Source organism: Mus pahari, chromosome 6 (genome assembly GCF_900095145.1).
Source record: "Mus pahari chromosome 6, PAHARI_EIJ_v1.1, whole genome shotgun sequence".
NCBI lineage: Eukaryota > Metazoa > Chordata > Mammalia > Rodentia > Muridae > Mus > Mus pahari.
This window is the reverse complement of record NC_034595.1, coordinates 85,584,975-85,605,743: the sequence shown is the minus strand read 5'-3', so window position 1 is coordinate 85,605,743 and position 20,769 is coordinate 85,584,975. Positions and strand designations below refer to the sequence as shown.

General features: G+C 51.2%; 1 protein-coding gene across 1 annotated transcript in view; it reads left to right on the top strand.

The window, feature by feature from the left end:
- Positions 1-20,769, top strand: part of Man1c1 (mannosidase alpha class 1C member 1) — a 142,703-nt gene that overhangs the window by 53,779 nt on the left and 68,155 nt on the right. The window contains exon 2 of the mRNA XM_021200031.2: positions 10,313-10,409. Coding sequence (XP_021055690.1) covers positions 10,313-10,409 — 97 coding nt within the window. The remainder of the gene's footprint in view (positions 1-10,312; positions 10,410-20,769) is intronic.

Genomic DNA, 20,769 nt, shown 5'->3' with positions numbered 1-20,769 from the left:
CTTACAGCTGGATCTCATGGAGGCATTTCCCCAACTGAAGCTCCTTTCTCTGTGATAACTCCAGCTGTGTCAAGTTGACACAAAGCTATCCAGTACACCATTTGTCTCGCCTTACTTAACCTTTGTGTCTGGCTGGGGCAGATCGCTTCTCCAAGTCTCACACGGTTCCCATGACATGTGACTATGAGAATAGATTGTGTCTTGGGCCATGTGTTAGTTTGGGTTTCTAGTGCTGTGATAAAACACCATGACCAAAAGCAACGTGGGGAGGAAGCAGGCATGCATCTGAGCAAGCATGCATCTTATTGGCTTCCCACGCCTGGCCCAGGGTGCTTTGCTGCCGTTTGGTTTGTTTGTTTGTTTGTTTGTTTGTTTGTTTGAGACAGGGTTTCTCTGTGTAGCTCTGGCCATCCTGGAACTCACTCTATAGACCAAGCTAGGCTTGAACTGACAGAGATCCACCTGCCTCTGCCTCTGCCTCCAGAGTACTGGGATTGAAGGTGTGTGCTACCACCATCCGGCTGCAGGTCTGTCTCTTTAGGGACAGTATTCTGCCCTAAGCAAGAAGGCCCATGAGACCAAAGAGCAAGAGTCAGACGTCGAGATATCTCTAGTTCTTTGTCTGACAACACAAGTTCCCTCCCCCTGAGCCCACAGCCCCGACTCAAGGCCACCACATGGGTGACAGTGGTGGTGGCAGGCACGAAGCATCACTGTGCTGGAAGTTCTTCCAGCTTTCTCCTGCAGAATAGAGGTGCCAGTGTCTCTCCAGGCACGGATGCCCACGCCACTGAGCAGCTAAGGACAACCCACATCACAGAAAAGGAGCCTGTGAGCAGGGGAGATACGGTCCCAGAGGTGGCCCTGAAGAAGAAAGGAATACCCAGTTTGGGGCAGGAAGTTATGAGACCAGCAGGGAAGAAGAGGTGAGCATTAAGCCGTGTGATGCGACCTCTGTCAGAGTCGCTCGGACTAGGGAGCCGGCTCTGTCTGGGAAGTGCATCCCGGAAGCCTAAGGACCTAGAATCAGTCCCCCAGAACTCATAAAGCAAACCGGGTATGATGACAGTGCAGAGCTGGAGAGGCAGATGGTGATGGAGCCTTGGAGCTTACTGGACAAGCANTCTGTCCCAACTGGTGACTTTCAGCACAGCTAAGGCTAAGAAGAAAAGAAGTCTGAGATGCAAAACAGTCCGCAGATATTTGAAAGTATGTTTTCAAATCCTTAGTACCAGGTAAAGAGTGCTCATTATGTACCATTAAGTGGAAAAGCATGATATCAAAATTTATGGCATGAAGTTAGCAAATGTATGTATGTGTTAAAGGACTTGAAAAACAGAAAAATATTGACTGTGGTACATCTCAGGGTGAGGTGTTCGATGATTTTTATTTGCATGAACATATATATTCTGACTTTCCCACTGTGATATCTGGAAATGTCTGTGATAGGGAAAATAAAGGTAATTAACATGAAAGACAGAGGAAATAGCCTGATGCCCCTGGTGAAAGGCAACACAAGGACCTGGGGCAGATAAGACAGAGGACGATGGTCCTTATCCGGCAGGAGGAGTAACAGGAAGAGAAGAAGTCCAGGCCTAGATCCCCGTCAGCCAGAACCCCAGAGCCTGTCCTGGTGAGTTTTTATATCAACTTGACCAAGAGTCATTTGAGAAGAGAGAACATAAATCGAACATGCCCCACCCTTGTGGGCAAGCCTGTGGTCATTTTCTTAGTGATTGATGTGGGATCACCCAGCCCATTGTGGATGGGCCCGCCCCCTGGGCTGGTGGACCTGGGTGCTAAAAGAAAGCAGCCTGAGGCAGGCGTGGTGCATTTCACGCCATAACATTTGATATCTCGCTTTTCCTCGTAATGGCACATAATGAGAATCCCTCGCCTGGCGCTAAGGATTTGAAGACATACTTAAAAATATCTGTGTACAATTCTGCTTCCCAGCCTTTTTTAAAAAAGACCCTTCATAATTATTTTTTAAAAGCACTGGCGTCAAGTCTGTGGCTGTGTCTAAGTCAGAGTGCTAGGTAGGCACCGAACGGGGACAGTGACCGCTCTGTTGGTTACGCTTTGTGTGGGGCAGGGAAGGGAAGACGAGACAAGAAGTGGGACTGTGGTCTCACCCTGTACCCCAGGGCCTTCCATGACCCTGTTGGTGTCCCTACATGTGGGTTGGTCTGATGTGTCACTAGCCTCAAATTTCAGGGATACCCCTGCCTCCACCTCCTGAGTGCTGAGATCACAAGTTCGAGCCACCACATCTGGCTCAGGCAAGCTTTACACAATGTGGAGAAAACAAGCTATTTGCTTTCGTGTGTGTGTGTGTGTGTTGTATGTATGTATGTATATATGTGTATGCACATGCCTGGTCATGCATGCATGTATGGAGGCCTAAGATTAATGTCAAGCATCCTACTTAACGCTCTTTGCCTAAATCTTTAAAAGTTTACTTTATTTTTAAGTGTGCATATGTGTGACAGCATGCTTGCTCCCACCCCCTGAGGTCAGAGATGTCGGATTCCCCCAGAGCCACAGTTATAGGCAGTTGTGAACTGCCAGACATGGATGCTAGGAAGTGAACTGGGTTCTTTGCAACAGCAGTGAGTGCTCTGAGCCACCCAGCCATCTCTCCGTTCCTTCCACCTAATTTGTGGAAATGGGTCTGTCACTGAACTTGGAGCCTGCTGTTTTTGGCCAGCCTGGTTGGTCAGTGAGCCCCTGTGGGCTCTACTGAGCTTAGAGGCATGAGCCACTGGGCTCAGCTTTCCCCCATGGGCCCCAGAGTGATGAACTCAGGTCATTGTGCTTGTTCAGTAAGCACTTTGCCCAACAAAGAGAGCTGTGGTCCCAGCCTCCCCAGCTGTCATCTCTGAGCACTTCACATACGCTAATAACTCCTCATCTGTTTCCTATGATGAGGCTCTGGATGAAGGAAAGTGTTTGAAATGTTTTGTGTACAAAGATGCGCACCGTAGCGTTGCTTTACAAACGAGAAGGCGCAGTAATGTCTACAGTTGGGCAGGCAGATGAAGCAGGAGTTGATGGATCTGCTCCAGGCTGTTACTTAGCCATTAACAGTGATGTTTAGGAAGTGTCTGTCATGATGCTGAGTGTGTTTGTGTCATATTCACTGGGAACAATGAGACATCAGAATAGGAATGTGATCAGATTGAACGGTGGGTAATCGTTTTCCTTCTGGGTTCTTTTTCTACTTTAAGGCTCTGTGCTTCTCCTATATTAAATTATAGACAGGTGCGTGGATATGTATCAGACTTATTTTTCTTTTAAATTATCTATAAAAAAAGTCATAGTCTTCTCTATGTTGCTATAACAAAATGCCTGAGGTGGGTGAGTACTTTAAAAAGAAAAAAACATCAATTTGGCCCGCAGTCATGGAGTCTAAGATATTATGCTTCACTCTGCATTGATGAACCACATCATGTGGAGGAACAGAAAGGGGGAGTGTGTGGGGGTGGGCAGAAGAGAAAAAGGAAAAAAAGAGGGGGAGACAAGAATTTGAATCCAGTCAAAAATAATCCCCTTTCTTAGCAGCCAGTTCTGTCCAGTGCAAGCCAACCTCCTCCAACAAGACCATCACTTATCCTTCCCCAGGGTCATGCCCCTGTGACATGGTCACCTCCACCTGGCTCCCCACAGCTCAGGGGTGCTGTGTCTCACATCTCTGTTACACTGGGGACCAAACACATGGCCCTGTTGGGGACAGACCTCATCTAAACCACAGCATGCCGAAGGGGACCTTGAGGATACAGGACGGAGCCCAGAGGAACCTGGAAGAGGAGGGAGCAGAGGGGGTGGAGCCGACCCTGAGGGAAACTTCTGGAAAGTGTGCGAAACTGTAAAAGGACCCCCAACTAAAAAGTAAAACCCACTAAGGATGGACAGGCCATTTGAATAAACTTGGCAGTCTCATCCCAAGAGAAAAGCCAGGTTGACAGTCCCCACTTTACCTGCTGGGTCCTGTCGTCTCCAGGACAGGCTGTGTCTGGCTGAGAGCCTGCTGTGGTGGGGAGGCTCTGGGATGGGAAGACCTAAGAGCAAGTGTTGGGAAGTAGAATTCCATGGGACAGACATTTAAGTGAAGGTGATGTCAACCTTCGGCAAGATTCCCTAATGCATCCTTCCTTCCTTTTTTTTTTTTTTTTTTTTTGTTTTTCGCGACAGGGTTTCTCTGTGTAGCCCTGGCTGTCCTGTAACTCCCTTTGTAGACCAGGTTGGCCTCGAACTCAGAAATCCGCCTGCCTCTGCCTCCCAAGTGCTGGGATTAAAGGCGTGCGCCACCACGCCTGGCCTCTTCCTTTCATTTTTATATATGGATAAACATACACGACCATGCTCTGAACCATCTGAGAGTTTGTCTCAGACATAATTCTCCTAAATACGCAACTGTGTTTTCAGCAAGACCAGACACTTCCCACAGCACCATGGAAAACCCATTAGAACCAGAATGTTAGCCCCACAGCGCGTTCTGATCCCGAGGCCGCATTCCGATCTGTCAGTGGCCTCAGTAGCACCCTTTCTTCCCCTCAGCAGCCAGTCACTGCCCGATGACGTTTGCTTCAGGAGTAGCAGGTTCCGTGTAATTTGTCTGCTCCCTCGTGGATGTTTCTCGATCTTCCTTTCTCTTCCTGTTGGGCATCGGTACATTTGGGTTGGTTTGATATGCCTTTAGGGTTTGTCCAGGTGAGGCATTTTAGGGGTAGAAATATCTTTAAGGGGTTGCTGGGTTCTACATAAGATGGCATGTGACCTCTACTTCTGGCTACTTAAGATAGTTTTTTTTTAAATATGTAAATCATTAACAGATTTATTGAGACATAATCTCTATGCTGTAAAGACCACCTTTTAAAAAGTATTTTGTCGGGCTGGGGAGGACGCAGAGGGTAAAGCGCTTATGTTGCAAGCATGCGGACATGGATGCAGGTTGCGAGCGGCGACGTGTGTCTGTAGTCATCAGTTGCTAGTGGCTAGTGATCTGCCACTGCATCTGTGACCAGCAGGAGAGGAGGGAGGCAGGATACCTGGGCTCTGTTGACCAGCCAGCCTAGTCCATCTGGTGAGCCCGGTGAGAGACCCAGTCCCAGAAAATATGGGAAGACCCCCAGTGTCAACCGCTGACCTCCACAGTGCTCATGCGCAGACTTCATCTCCAGCCGTAGTCTCCTCCCCTTCTTCTCCCCAGCGTCCCGCAGCCAGAGATCCACTTTGTCACCCAGAGTTCCCTTCTGGGTGTCACTCTTAATTAAAACCACACACTAAGTGGCATTTTTGTGTCTCCCTCCTTTTCCTTAATGTAGGGTTGTGGGCTTCATCTGAGTTGCCGAGTTCCGATGTCCTTTTTACGGTCACTTAATAGTCTTTCGATATGCCTCAGCCTGGTTTATTTCCATTTTCTGGCTGTTTAAAATAGTGTTGCCATGAGCGCTTGTGCCCACGTTCCTATGTGGATGTCTGTGTTCCAGATTTCACTCCGTTGCTATGATAGTCACAGCAACTTGGGAAGGAAAGTTTCTCTGGCTCACACTTCCAAGTTATAGGCTGTCAGTGACAGAACTCGGGGCAGGTACTGAAGCAGAAGCCACAGAGGACTGCTGTTCACTGGCCGACCCTTTGATGTCATGCTCAGCTCCCTTTATCATACAGCCCACCAGCCTAGGGACGGTGCTGCCCACAGGGGGCTGGGCTCTCCCACATCAGTAAGGGTCCTTCTCACAGATGTTTCTGTGACCCCATCTGATCTGGACAGTCCAGCAGTTGACACTCCCTCAGTCTTTAGCTGTGTCAACTTGACATCTGATGCTAACTAGGACATTATGTTTTGATTCTAGCTGTGTGCCAGGGGTCCTCTGGAGGAACCCTGGATCCAATGGTTCAGTCGGAGGTCTTGCTGTCAGGCTCAGTGCGTGGTCCTGACCACAGCTGTGGTTTATTAAAGCAGTGGACACACAGCCAAGTTAACCCAGGAGCCAATGCGGGGCAGCAGGGTACCAAGTGCAGCTTTCAAGTGTGCCCACCCAGGGAAGCCGCACAGGATGTACCTGCAGCATGAGATTGTGACTATGTAAAGGGCTCTTACCATGCGTGCTCCTTAGAGACTGGTCACGTCAGCACCCTCTGCCTAACATGTCCCGAAGTCCCAGGCCACAGGCAGTGTAAGTGTCTTTGTATTGTCTTGGTTCGGTGGATCTCCTTATCAGTCAGCCAGGCATGGAGCAATCAAGAAACTCACCGACCCAGAGGCTGGCTAAAGCCCAGCCTGGCAAGCAGGCCTTTCTGAAAATGGACCTCCTGGGCCTCCTAAGCTGATGCATTTTTTTTCCACAGCCATTTTACCTGTGATCATCTTACCCAGAAAGACTGGGTTAAATGCTAACTCCCTTGTCTTGGTTTTTATTGGCAGCATAACCAGGAATCACCTAGGAACAGAATGCCTCAGTGGTAGGCTTGTTTACAGCATTTTGGCCTGCAGTCTGTGGGAAATTGTTTTGATTGTTGGTTGATGAGGGAGGAGCCCAGCCCACTGTGGGCAGCACCCTTCCTAGGCTTCCAAAGTGAGCAAGAGAACCAGGTACAGTGTGTCTCCTGGGCTCTGCTCCAGGTTCCTGCCTCGGCTTCCCTCGGTGATAGACTGTGATGTGGAACTGTAATTCCTCCAGGTTGCTTTGGTTACAGTGTTTTATCACAACAGAAAAAGAAACTGGACCGCTCCACATGGGAACCTTTTTTTCTGCTGGTCTCCACCGCCACCCGCCATTGATGAGGCCTTCCCCGCATCCCTGCCAACGCTTTTAATGTCATCTTTCTGCATATTGCCATCCTTATGGGACCAGTAGGGCTTTAAGTGAGTGATTCGTAAGAGTTTAGAACAAAAAGGAATGATCAGAGGCAGCCAAAATGAGTTCTCCAAGAACAGCCCTGCCAACCTGAACCCATTCTCCTTCTCTGTCTTTGCGTACAAACATAGAGCGATGGGTTTTGCTGGTAAAAGCTCTTGGCTGATGGTCAGCAAGTGGTGCTAGATCCAAGAGGAAGGTGTCTGGTGATTCCTTGCCCTCGGCCCAGCCATTTGCACTATGTCCCAAATCTGGGTGGCACACAGATGACAGCCCATCTAGTCAGAATTTGCCCGTTGCCCAAAGCAAGCAGACTTTGAACTGTATGGTCAGATTTGGTTCCACAAAGGTCGGGATAGTGTAGGATGAGAAACAGAAATGGGAGTCACCAGGTGTGGGATGGTAGACGGAGCCCGGTGAAGTGGGTGCCACCAGGGACAAAAGGCAGACCCCCCAGCTGCAGGGTCGCCAAGGCAGGTCGATACTGTGTTTCTGCTTTTTATCAAAATGGGTGATGAAGCCACAGGGTACCTGAGGGGAATGTGGTATGGGAAGGTGTGTGGTCACAGAGGGTGCCATGGCTGAACACAGGGGACTTGGATGTTAGGCTGGGGGAACCCGTTAACAGAGCAGGGCTGTTCAGCTAGGGGGACAGGAGCATGGAGTCCCTGAGGGGAGTGTGTGTGGTGTGGAAGGTGCTTCTTGACTCTGGCACTAGGGGAGAACAGATTGGATGGGTTCAGGAAGGACTTATAACATTCTGCAGTTGATGGGGCTGTCCAGAAAGGTGGTGAGCCCCATATCACTGGGGGTATTCAAGAAGATGTAGCTTAAGGTTCTACTTAGGAATGTGGGGGAGACAGGAAGTAGCCTGAGTGACCTCCAAGGTCTTTAGGACCTTAGGATTACATCATGCCTTTGGACAAGGCCCCCTGTGTTTGTTCACTGTCTGACCAAGCCTTTGGGACCCAGCGGACTCCTCTAAGCAGCCATTGCTCAGTGGCCAGTTCCCACCTGTATCATGGAGTCCACATAGGGTCTCCTGGCCATGGGTGAAGCTGCAGGGCAAGTTTTCCTGTTTGTTCTTTGATTCAGTGCTTTAGCAGATATTTAACAAGCCTCTTCCATGTGCCGGTGCCAGAGGGCATTAGCGATGCCACATGAATAGGAGCTGTGGGGCTGATTTGATGGCAGTGGGAAAAACCCTTGATCCCGGGCACCAGGGTATCTTTTTGCTTGTTTGTTTGTTTGTTTGTTTGTTTGTTTTTGAGTCAGGGTCGCATGCAGCCCAGACTGCCTTCTACCACACTAGATAACCAGGTGATATGGAACTGGAGCACGCGCCGCCTCAGGTGGGGCTGGAACTGACAACTCCCTGCACACACACATCCTTCAGCTGGGGCCTGAAGGAGGTTGAGCAGCTGGTAGGGGGGAGAGGGTGGGGCTGCTGGGAGAACATTGCCTCCATGTGCAGCTCAAACCAGAGCCCACGCCCAGGCCTAGCAGGCGCTTGCTAGGTGTGTGCACACTTGTCTGGTGCCCAGGCATCTCAGCTGGAGGGAGGGGTGGCACGTGTGTGTTTGAGGGTTGGCACACAGAGGCAGTTGTGTGCCTTCCCAGTCCAGCTCCGGGTGACACGGGGATCATTTGTGCCTTTGGCCACCTCTGTCCTCCTCCACTGATGCAGCTGGCAGGTCACAGCCTGGAGGGGACGGCTCTGGATATACACCTGTGATCCTCATGCCTCCTCCTGAACATTCATTTCTTTTTAAGTCGAGGTTGGTTCAGGGTGGGGCGCGGCAGCCTACACAGCTCTGCTGTGGTTTATGTTCTGAGATCTTGTGGCTGCTGCCTACCCTACTGCCAACTTCAGTGGTGGTGGGGGCGGGGGCAGGGGGTGCATAAGAGAGAGGGAGGGAGGGAGGGAGGGACTCCATTCTTCCTCCACGCGCATACCCCGCAATTATTCTCCGTTATTGCCAATTGGAGATAAGTAGAAAATAACAGAGGAGTTGGGGGCGGGCCTCCAGACCCGTGCCGAGCTCTTGCCACACTGTGCCATGACGCTGGCATGAGCCACAGGAGCAGGGAGTGCACAGTGGCTATGGATGATGGGGGCCTGCTGCTCTGGGTGATGGACGCAGTCCAGTCTAGCTAGCTGTGCTATCATTCCCACTTTCCTGGAACCTCTGTGCCATCATTTGGGACACAGGGACATGGTGCTAGCGCATCCTGCCAGAGTCCAGGCTGCACTCCCATGAAGCCACTCCCCTGCAGATGTCGGTCACAGCAGCAATGATTACCAGAAGAAATGGCTTTTAAGCCTGGGCGCCAGGGAAAAGGCTGACTCCTAGGAGCACAGGGAAGGGGGTGGGGTTGCCTCAGAGGCAGGTGCTGCCACAGGAACCACGGGACAGGGTAAACCAAGGCAAACACTGGCAAATGGGAACCCGCAAGAACAGGTTGAAGGGTTGTAGTGGCTCAACTGCGCCCTGCTCCCAGCCCAGAGCCACATGAGAGGTGCAGACAGGAAGACCCGGGGTTTAAGATTATCTTTGGCAGTGGAGTGAGCTAGCGGCCAGCCTGGGCTACATGAGACCCTGTCTCAAAAAACAAGCAAGTCCCACTTCCGCCCCACTGTCACTGCAGAGCTCCGCCCCTGCGGCCCTCCTCCTGCACCCTGCCTTACAGAAGTGAAAGGGACAGTGTAAAAGTAAACGAGAGAGTCTGTGGGGATTCAGGAGCAGGGTGGGCAGATGGTCACCGTGTCCCTCAGCTGAGTGCAGCTAGGGACCAATAGCCCCGAGGAGTCTGTACATTGAGACTCCGGCACAGAGTGAGTGTCCTCAGGCACTCTGATAGCGTGTACCATGACCTGGGCTGGCTGTCGGGGAAACTGAGGCAAGGCAGGTATAGTGTCTGGCCTCAGGGAGCTTCTGACCCACAGCCATACAGAGAACAAATGGCAGTGACCAGCGAGGGCCCAGAGAGCCCAGGGTGCTAGCCCAGCGCAGTCCATAGAGACTCACGTGGCTTTAGGGGGCAGAGCTGACACTTCTGAACAAGAGTGTGCATCCCACTCCTGGCCCTCTCACTGACCACCTGGGAAATTTGAACTGCTTATCTCATTTCCGACCCAGCTCCTCATGTGTACATTGGTTTTCCATATAGCTCTCATGAGCAGGGGAGACTCCTACCACTGAACCACACTGCCCACCTAAGAGTTTTTCCCTCTTCTTTCTGGGTTTTTCCTCTTGGCTTCCAAGGAAGCTAGAATTCAGCCAGTGCTCTAGGTTCCTTCTGGGAAACCTGTGGACGGTCTTCGGTATGTGGCGTGACTGGAGAGGAACGGCTGTCTACATGGCCGAGACCTTGGTAGAGGGTGTGGTGGGTGCCCCTGGCCACCAGCATCGTCTCACCGGGGCCTGGTCCCCTGCTCTTTCCCGCAGATGATGCGGTTTTCCTGGCAGAATTACCGCCGTTATGCGATGGGCAAGAATGAGCTCCGGCCACTCACAAAGGACGGCTTCGAGGGCAGCATGTTTGGTGAGTTGACACAGACCTCTGGGGCCTCAAGCACTTCTGTCCCTTCCTGGGCTCTTCCAAGCTTTTCTGGACTCAGAGGACCCAAGTGCTCCTGTCTGCTCTTACATCCTGACTTCTGAGCGATGGAGCTTGGAAAGTGAGGATGGTGAGGGATGGGGAACATGGAAGACTGGGTAAATCTACCTACGGGAGGGTGATGGCAGGGCGGCATTGTCTCCTGAGAGAGCGAATATGTGTCTAAAGAGGCTCAGTTCAGGTTGCCTTTAGATAAAATCTTGGGGTGTCCTTCATGTTGGCTGGTGACAGCAGGTCAGCCACATGCCCTTATGTTTCTCCTGAAGCCCTTCTGGCTGTGCCCCCTCACTACTGCAGCATTCTTTTAACCCAGAGCCCCTCTCTGCATCTCCTAAAGGCTGCAAGCTCAACCTCCTATTTCAGATGTCCTTCATGGTGCTAGCTCCCGCTCTACAGGCCCTCTAGCGAGAAGATGCTGGGGGCAGCCTGAGCACCTCCTTCCTTTAGGGGAGGATGCTGTGCTGGACCAGATAACAGCAGCAACATATCCCCAACTCCTCACTCCCAAGGAATACAGGCTGCTGGAGTCGGATCCAGAGAAGCAAGCCTGATACCAAAACCCCAGGGAAACCTGAAGGGTGACTGGATGCAGGAATCCGGGGACTGAGTGTGGACCCGTCATTATCAGGGTTGGCGTTACAAGAAGTGTAATCCAGACCCACATTCTTCTCCAGTAGTCAGCGCCCGGAGGATCTCTGCCTGCCCAGATGAGTCACCCCTGTGGCAGCGGCAAGGGGTATAGATTTGAGGAGCTTCATGCATTTATGAATGTAGGAGGAAAGGGGGGGGGGTCCAAAAACTAGAAAGTGTGCAAAATAAATGAACAGAATGCAGTCATTCTGTCTCGTAAATGTAGCCACTGCTGACGTCACTGCTGACGACACAGCAGATGTCTGTATTCATGGCCTTCCAGTTTTTCCTCTGTGTATTTACCTCTGTGTATGCAGTGCGGATTCTATGGGAGGGACTTTTGTGTTGGCAGTGGTGGCGCACGCCTTTAATCCCAGCACTCGGGAGGCAGAGGCAGGCGGATTTCTGAGTTCGAGGCCAGCCTGGTCTACAGAGTGAGTTCCAGGACAGCCAGGGCTACACAGAGAAACCCTGTCTGGAAAATCCAAAGACAAAGGAAACCAAGCCAGGAGAATGTGTGTTGGTTGGCTTTCTCAGTTCTGTGGCCGAATATTTGACAAAAGCCAACTTAAGGGAGGAAGAGTTTCATTTGGCTCACAGTTTAAGGGCACACAGTCTATCTTTTTGGGTGCAGGAAAGGGGTGGGGCAGGAGTGTGAGGAGGGTGGTGTTATTGTTTCCACAGTGAGGAAGCAGAGAGAGGGGCTCAGCCTTTTTATACAGTGTGTTCCCTGAGCAACACACAGAGAGAGGTGTGTCTCTTTGTGATTTTTAAAGCCAATCAAGTTGACAGCTGAAGATTACCTGTCACAGGGTATTTGTATTAAATATTTAAAAATCTTTGAGCCAGGCGTGATGGCCTATGCTTTCAACCCAGCACTTGAGAGGCAGAGGCAGGCAGATCTCTGTGTTTGTGGCCAGCCTTATCTACATAGTGATATCTAGGACAGCCAGGGCTACATAGACTCTATCTTAAAAGACCAAGCAATAATAACGGTATTAATAATTAATGATAATAATAAATACTGGAGGTGCTTCTCCCTGTGTTGCCCAGGCTGATGAACTCCTGGGGTCAGACAGCCGTCCTGCCTCTCCTTCCTGAGTGGCTGGGAGTACAGACTGTTCAGCTCACATGAAATGACTTTAGTGGTTCGGCTGGCTGTACGGATGTGTCACCATAATTCATGGCACCGCCTCACTAAGGGACAAAGGTGGTTTCTGTTTTATTCCCATTAAGAATAGTGTAAGAGTTTCACTCCAGGCATAGCCACTGGCCTGGGCATGACCTAAGGACACCTCCTGCATTGGCTGGAGGGAGAGATGGTCTTGGGCCTCAGCATGACCTGCCACCTGGTGATGCGCTCAGCCGCATGGACAGGAAGCTGGCGTGTCTCTTCCCAAAGCTGTTGAAATGTGGGCTGGCAGGCTAAGTGGGAGTACAACAAGAAAACAACCCTGTAAAGGGGAACTGGAGCTGTCGCTTGGGTGTCTGTGTTTGACACTGCTCAGCAGAGACCCGGCACTTCTAGGAGGAACTGGGCTCAGTCGGGCTCCATTTGGTACAGTCCCAAGGATGTAGGATTGAAGGCACAGCTCTTTAAGACTCCCCTGTAAGGGAGATCACTAGGCATCGGGGACAATGGAAAGATCAAATTCCTTGAGTTTGAAGACCGAGTGCAGATCCTCCCTCTGGCCTTAGCTGTGTGGCTGTACCCTAGGCACTTAACCTCTCTGGGCTCAAGATGCTGCTGGAGCTGCTTCTGTGAGGACAGCCATGGGAGCACTCATGGGACCACACATTAGGAGCAAGCAATGATTTGCATTGAAACCTGCAGGGGTCCTAAGTCCCTAGGAGGTGTTAGGAACCGATCTAACCCCACAGCACTCCAGCTGTAAGCAGGCTCCGCCCCCCATGGTGTGACCTGGGGAAGGGAGGGGTGCTCCGCCCCACCCCCACCCCCCGCTGTCAGGAAGAGTGCTTTGATCCATTTGTGCCTTTACTCTCACAGTGTTGGGTGCTGGGCTTGGGGTCAGCTGCCTGGAACTCAAGGATAAGTAACAAAGTGGAGTCTCCACCAGTCCCCCAGACTACCTTAGCCCCTCTCTCCTGGCAGCCTCTGGGGCCTGTCCAGGGTCTTCACAAAGGGACAGGTAGAGGTGACCGTAGACCATGCCGTAACTTGTCCTTATTGGCGTAACATTCTACAGTCGGACAGACCTGGGTTCAGACCCAGGCTCGCGGCTTCCTTGCTAAGTGACCTTGAGCTGGCCATTTCTTCCTGTTAGTTGTTTCTGGGAGCTGGAGGCACTGGTGACGCCGAGCACAGCCTGGGCCTGCCTGTCTTAGAGCCCCCGTCAGTGGTGACAATTGTCAGAGTCCATGGGAGTGCATGGAAAAGACAAGGCTCCCACCCCAGAGCTCGGGAGAGGATTCCAATCGTAGGAGCAGATGCACTGCCTGGATCCAGCCTGGTGCCACATGCCCGCTTCCTCCCCAGACTCGGTGGGGCTGTTGGGTGGCTTCTACCCTCAGTGACCTCAAGCAGCCTGAGCCCTGTAGACACAGGATGTTCTAGGCAGATCCATCCTGCCCAGTCCCCGCTGTGTGCAGTGCTCAGATGGGACAGGCTCCCACAATCTGGTCCTGGGGAGCCTGCGTGTGAGGAAGGTCCTGAGTTCACTCTGGTGTCTCCCCTTGCCAAGATCTACAGGAGCTCTGGTGAGAATGGTCACTGCCTGAGTGTGGTCTCCCTGTGTGGCCCTTCCCCATGCCAGCTACCCTGTTCTGCCCCGTCCTTCCTCAGATCCAAGCTGTTCTTTCTCTGAGGGTGGGTCGTCTCGCTGAGGAGTCTCTCAAGCCCGGTTTTGTGAGGCATTTCACTGTCCTCAGTAGCTTGTGCTCGGCCACATCCGTCTCAGCAGGCCCCATGGGAAGACACTCCCAAGGCCCCACTGGCCACCAGAGAAGACACTCTTGGTCTGTCACTCAGGCCAAGGGACATGGCTTTCCCTTCCTCTGTTAGTTTGCCAGATGGGACACTTCCTGCCCAGCTGGATGGCGGAGAGGCATGGACTTCCGGTCCAAATAAACATCTTGCATGACTCTCTGCAGAGTGGGCAGGGCCTCAGTTCCCTGGGCCTGTGATGATCATAAGTATTGTATATATTTTATACATTCTATTTGCTTATTTTGTGTGCGGGCACAGATGTACAGTGTTGTGCAGGCGGGGCTGAGCAGAGTTAGTCATCGTCTATGACACGGGTCCTGGGGATTGGACACTGGTTGTCAGGCTTCTTGATGGATGCCTTTATCTGATGAGCCATCTTGCCGGTCTTTCCCGTGATGATTAATAGGGAGATGAGCAAGGACCCAGGCCCAGGCACCAAGGAGATTCAAGTCAGCTGTTCTTACTGTCCTGTCACAGGACTAGTCTTCAGCCTGGGTCAGTGTGTGTGTGTATATAAGTGTGTGTGTACGTGTGTGTGTAAGTATGTGTGTGTTTGTATGGGGAGGGGACACAATGGTAGAAGAGCCAGCCACAGGTTGGCACCCACCATGTTGTAAAGCAAGTGGCTTGGTGTACAGAGGCCCAGTCTCTGCCAGTAGAATAGGCCAGTCATGAATACCTACAGCGAGAACGTGGGAGACTGAGAAGCCTAAGCTCACTGTGAGGAGCCTAGTCTCCACAGCCAGAGGGCAGGGGTTTAGTAACACTCCTAGTTTCCTAACTTCTCTGGACCTTTCTGCCCAGCTGCACAGCGAGGCACTAACAGTGTTTCCACCCCAGGATTGTTTTCAAAGGAAGCAGCTAGCTCACACAAGCTGAGCATGCCTGACAGGAACGCCACAGGACAGAGCCTTGGTACCACTGCAGGGGCCCTCTGATGGTGTGGCTGATCCTTTGTAGAGTTGGGAAGCTGAGGCCCAGTGTGGGGAGAAGGGACTTGCTGGAGGTGACAGCTCGGTTAACCCTAGTGGCCTGCATCCCGGCCCACTGTGCTTTGCAACACCTATCCAGAGATTAGCCGGGCTTGCAGGGCTTGCAGCTGTGACCAGGTCACAACCAGATGCGGAAAAGCTCAGAACTTCAGCACAAAACTGTCTTTCAGGAGGTGTGGGAATTGGGGGCCAAGGGTCCTACACACCCTAAATACACATCCCTCCAGACACCAGAGCTGCACTCCAGTGCCCTCCTTATAAGGTGTCATTTACCCCCATCTACCCACTGTTCCTCATTTCACAGGCAAGAGGACAGAGCTACCGATCTCCAGGACTTGCAGTGTAGGCTCTGAAGCCCAAACAGTAAGGTAGCATGTGGCCCTGTGCCACCTGAGCAGTGTCGGGGGACAGAAAGCAGCCTCAGGGTTGGAGAGATGTGCCCCCTTCCTCCACCCACCACAGCTAGGGTCTGCATCACCTGTCTCTCTCTCGGGGGCATTACAGTACATGGGCGGAGTTTTTAGAGCACAGAAGACTTGTCTCCCACCTAGAAAATCTGCCCAGCAACCTCAGGAATATCTGCTTGCAGCCATGCCATTGGCTCTCTGGGCTGAGCTGCGAAGAGCAGGGATTTGAGCATCAGGCTAGGGTTTGAATCCCAGTTCTGCTGCTTATCCATCCTCTGAACCTAGGGTTAGTTTCTTGATCTCTCTGCACCAGTTTCTCCATCTGAGCAATGGGTACAGCAACCGCTTCATCCAGTACAAGGATCGAATGCAGCTGATGCGTGTTAAGCACCTGGTGCAACACCTGCCCGCCTGCACTCATTAAGCGGAAGCCACAGTCAGCATTCTGCTCGCTAATTAATAATAACGACTCTGATTCTAATCCAGGAAAGAGCAGTGTCTGGCACACAGCAAGCTCTTGATAGATTGTACAAAGAATGAACAGCCTGCCACCGTCTTCTGCCTGGGCCATTTCCTCTTTGTTCCCAGTCTGGCTCTGCTCTCTCATCCCCTTCAGTGGCCTTGACCTCCTGCCATGGAGTGCGCTCGCTCGGAATCAGCAAAGAGACCTGGGAAAGTGGCTGTCCTGCTTAGTCAGCAAATCTGGTTCCCGGTGTCTTCGCCCTGAGAGGATGGAGGTGTCCCTAAGAGTGATATTCCCCAGCTCCAAGCCTCAGGGTGATTGTGAAAGCCCCAAATTGGATTCTGTCTCTGCCCATGGATTCCCTATAGAAATGCCGGCCCAGTCCTCATCGAGAGGGTGATTTATAGCCGTGAGTGAGTTAAGAGGCAAAGGGAGCACAGTATGATTTTTGGATCACAGGCTGGCCGTGTTCGGCCTTGGCAGAGAGAAAAATCGTCTTCGCCTTGTAAACGAGCAAATAGGATGTTGAGGAGGGACCAAATCCAGACCCCAAGGTGTCATTTTTACAACAGCTGTAGGTTGTGTGGCTTAGTAGTTCTCACGTCATGCTGCTCAGCATCTCCTGCGTGCATGCGCACACCGGTACACACACATACATGCCGTTCTTCCTGGTCTGTTTCGGACGTGAGAGCTCCTCCCCTCCCCCTTCCCCCTTTTGAGAAGCCAGCTTTGCCTGCCGAGGAGTTTGTGTAGCATGCTGGCCTGCCCACATCTCCCCGGATCTCTACCATGCCTCTCAGAGTTTGGTTCTGGGAAATTCCATCTCTGGCACTCACCAGGAAGTCCCTCCTCCGATCCTCCCTTTACCCCTGTGTGAGGCTGGATGGTCAGCACACAGAAAGGCATCAAGCATCCAGAGGTTTCCAGCCTGGTCTGGGGAGACGCTCAGTCAGTACACCGCTTGCTGTGGCGAGCACAATGGCCTGAGTTCGAATCCCAGATCCGATGTTAAGATCCTGGGCACGGTGATGCATGCTTGAAACCCCAGCACTGGGGTTACAGAGACAGGCAAGTCCAGAGAAGAGATGTCACTGGCCAGCTAGCCTACTTACCGAGTTCCACGCCAGTGTCCAGAAGTAAGATGAACAGTGCCTAGAGACACCTGAGGGTGCCCTCTGCTTTCTAACACGCGTGCATAGATGTCTACATACTGATACATACAAGAACTTTTTCCTCTATTGCAGATGTGTCCCCTTACTGATGTCTTTTTAAAAGAAAGGGTTACATTTGTTTGTTCATGCGTGTGGTTGTATGTAGGTGCACACATGCCTTGGCACATACGTGGAGGTCAGAGAATACATTTCAGGGATCTGTTCTCTCCTCCTGTCATGGGGGTTCCAGGGATCAAGTTCAGATCATTAGGCCTGGAAGCAAGCGTCTTTGCCTGCTGACCCATCTTGCCAGCCCCCCTCTCTTCCTAGTACCTAATTCTTCCCTTTGGTTAAGTAATAGCGTTTCAAGTTGTCTGGTGAAAATACTGTTTCTGTTTTATGATCTGGTTTTTTATTTTTTTTTCTGGAGTTTTTCTTCTGGGGGAAGAAAAACATCTCTAGTTCTTGGAATATCAGCGTTAGGCCCGGCCTCTGGCTGTTCTGACAAGCTGTGCGCACACACACATTCCTGACTTGGGCTGGGGTTTGCTTTGAGAAATGACTGTCATCAACTTTGTGAGCGAGCGAGCGGCCACACTGTTGTTCCTTGGACAGAGTAGGTCAGGCATTGGGGCAGCCAGCGCCCTTCCAGGAAGTCACATGCTTTGGATGCCCCGCAAGCTCAATCCGGAGGCCAGAGGGTGGAAAGGCACAGAGGAAATGAACTAGAAACTCAGGCTGCTGGCAGATGTGCCTTTGCCACGAGGAGGGTAATTGGGTGAAAAGTCAGCTGCTTCCCCCAGCCCCCAAGTTGAAGGACAGACCAGGCCTATAGTCAGTGGACAAATGCTATAGCCCCATGGGGTCTCCCTGGGACCTTGAATGACAATCTCCTAGCCACCTTCTGATGGTCAGAACGCCCCTCGGGTCACCCTGGGTGATTTCAGCATGACTCACTGGGTTTTCAGGCTTACGGGCAGCTGGCTGGCCCCTGGCAGGGCTCTTCACTCCCTCTGAGCAGTTTCTAATTAAGATGCATCTTGGGCCCTTTTCTTTTCCTTTAAAAGCCCTAGCACAGAGCAGAATTTATTTCTTTAGAAAATATAGTAGCAGGTTGTTGTAAAAAGAGTTCTCAGGCGAGAGGCCTGGTTTGGTGTCCCAGTACTGGCGCCGGCTGTCACCAGAGCTCACAATATCCTCTGAGCCTTGTCAGCATCCACACAAAGAGCCTGTGCGCGCAGAGCTTCTGCCTCCGGACTCCTGGCTGTTTATGAGGTGCGCTTTCTGTCTCTGTGACTGTCTCTGTCTCTGTCGCTCTCTCTCTGTCTCTCTCTCTCTGTCTCTCTTTGCTATTGCTGATTCTCTTGGCATCTGAAATGTTAGCAACAAGTCCTGCTCCCGTGGGAGCCTAGTGAGTCAGGGTATCTATTCCCAGAGTGAGTTACTGCCATGCGTGAAATGATTCATATTGAAATTGACATTCCCTCCCTGTGGCAGCGTGTTCCACCCACTCTCCAAAGACCTTTCTTTCCTTGGAAACAAGGCTGAGCTGACAGCAACCAGCCCCCTCTCTTCTCACCACGCTGATGGCGTGCACTCGCCAAATTCTCCCGCAAATTCTGTGACTCATTGGAATGTGGATTCACACTGTGGTGATGCCAATAAGATTCTCTACAGCCTTTTGGTCTGGTGCCCGAGGATGGGAAGGATAGTATCCAGGGGCAGACACTCTCACCTGAGGCTTGACCACCTGGATCCAACCCTAATTTTGGAACATAGAATTGTTTGGAATTGTTTCTTATATGTAATTGCTGCACATTTCCTGAAATTGAAGCATTTCCTGTTGTAGTGAGGCGTGGTTAAGACCCAGGAAGTAAAGGAAACTCACAAACCATAGGAAGCTCCTGAAACTTAAAAGATTTACAGGTGTTGATACAACACCTCTGCTGTTGTATCAACAGTGACAGTGGCTAGGGAGGGGAGACTGTCCAGCTATGCCACTTGCAAGTCTCGGAGGGAGCACCAGGGATAACACTTTCATGAGCTGTCACCTTGCTGGGATGAGGCAGCTGCCTTTAAGTCACTGGTGCCCATATAACTAACCCCAATAAACTCATTGGTTCACTCAGCTGAATTTGAGGGACCCTTTTCTTTGCTCTGTTATTATGTGTCTTGAGGAAAAGCCACAAAATACTTGCTAGGAGGAAAAGAAAAAAAACAACCTGAAACTCTTAGCTGTTACTTGAACATCTGCCCAGTAAAATCATAAGCACACACCACAGCGACATCTACAGAGATACAGCTGTAGACCGGTCATGCAGACCAAGATGAAGAGGAGCCCCTGGTTCTCTAGGTTCTTTCCTGGTCAGTGGGTACCCAGTTGTAGCTGCTGTCTTGACTCCTGACACCAGGGTCTCCTTTTGTCTGCTCTGAGCTTTTATGCCCTACACCTTCCAGACATGGATCTTAGGCTCATCATTCTGTTATGAACAGTGGTTGACCAGAAGACGGCATTGGATTCCATTACAGATGGTTGTAAGCCACCATGTGGTTGCTGGGATTTGAACTCGGGGCCTCTGGAAGAACAGCCAGTGTCTTAACCACTGAGCCATCTCTCCAGCCCAGTAGTTGGTTCTTTATCAGGTCCTTCTGCCAGTTCTACTGTTGCTGGCCCTTTTTGTTTCTGGTATTTGGTAACTATGTATAAGCTACTGTAAAAGACTTCTTGTTTACCATGAAATAATGCATGGTGTACTTATAGAGGTTTTAGCCATCTCTTCAATTAGTTTTAAAACATTTGCATCATCTCCCTTAGAAACCCCATACTCACAAGCACATGGTTCTACTTATCTGGTTTCCCTCCCTACCCCAACCCCTGGGTGGACTGGCTAATTCTAAGCACTTTATCTAAGTGTTAGGATATGATCTGACTCTGAACGGACCCCCGCAGGCTTGTGTCTCCATCACTTGCTTCCCAGCTTGTGGTACTATCTGGAAAGCTGTGGCGCCTCCCGGAGGTGGGTCCCAAATGGTAGGAATACTGCTAGGGGCGGGGCTTTGCAGAGTACACCTGCCCTGTGTTGGGGATGGCACCACAGACGCCTGCAGTGTGGACTGAGTTACCCCCCTCCATGCCGTCTCTGCCAAGATGGCCTGAGACCCTCTGAAACCAAAGGAAAGCTTCCCTCTGTTAAGATGTTGCTCAAGCATTTTGTCATAGCAACGCAGAAGTAACTAATACATGGTTTGCATCACAGCTGGTCTTTGTTACTGGCTTCTTTTCTCTGAGTATGTTTTGTGTTTCACCCACATAGTAGCATGTATCCGCACTTCACCCTTCTTTATTGATGAATACCATTCCATTGTATGGGTATGCCACATGCTAAGAGCTCCGTAGTCGACAGACATTTTAAGTTTCCTTTTCTGTGGTTGTTGCTGTAATGAATAATGCTTCCATGACCATTATGAATGGGCATACGTTTTGGTTTCTATTGGGTATATGTCTGGGGCACAGATTGTTGGGTTGTATAGTAATTGGAGGTACAGACCTTTAACTGTTTCCCATTTTCCCATGGGGCTCAACCAGTTTGCATTTCCACCAGGAGTCTTCCAGGGTGATGAGGAATTTGGATAAGTTTCTCTCCTCTCCTCTCCTCTCCTCTCCTCCCCTCCCCTCCCCTCCCCTCCCCTCCCCT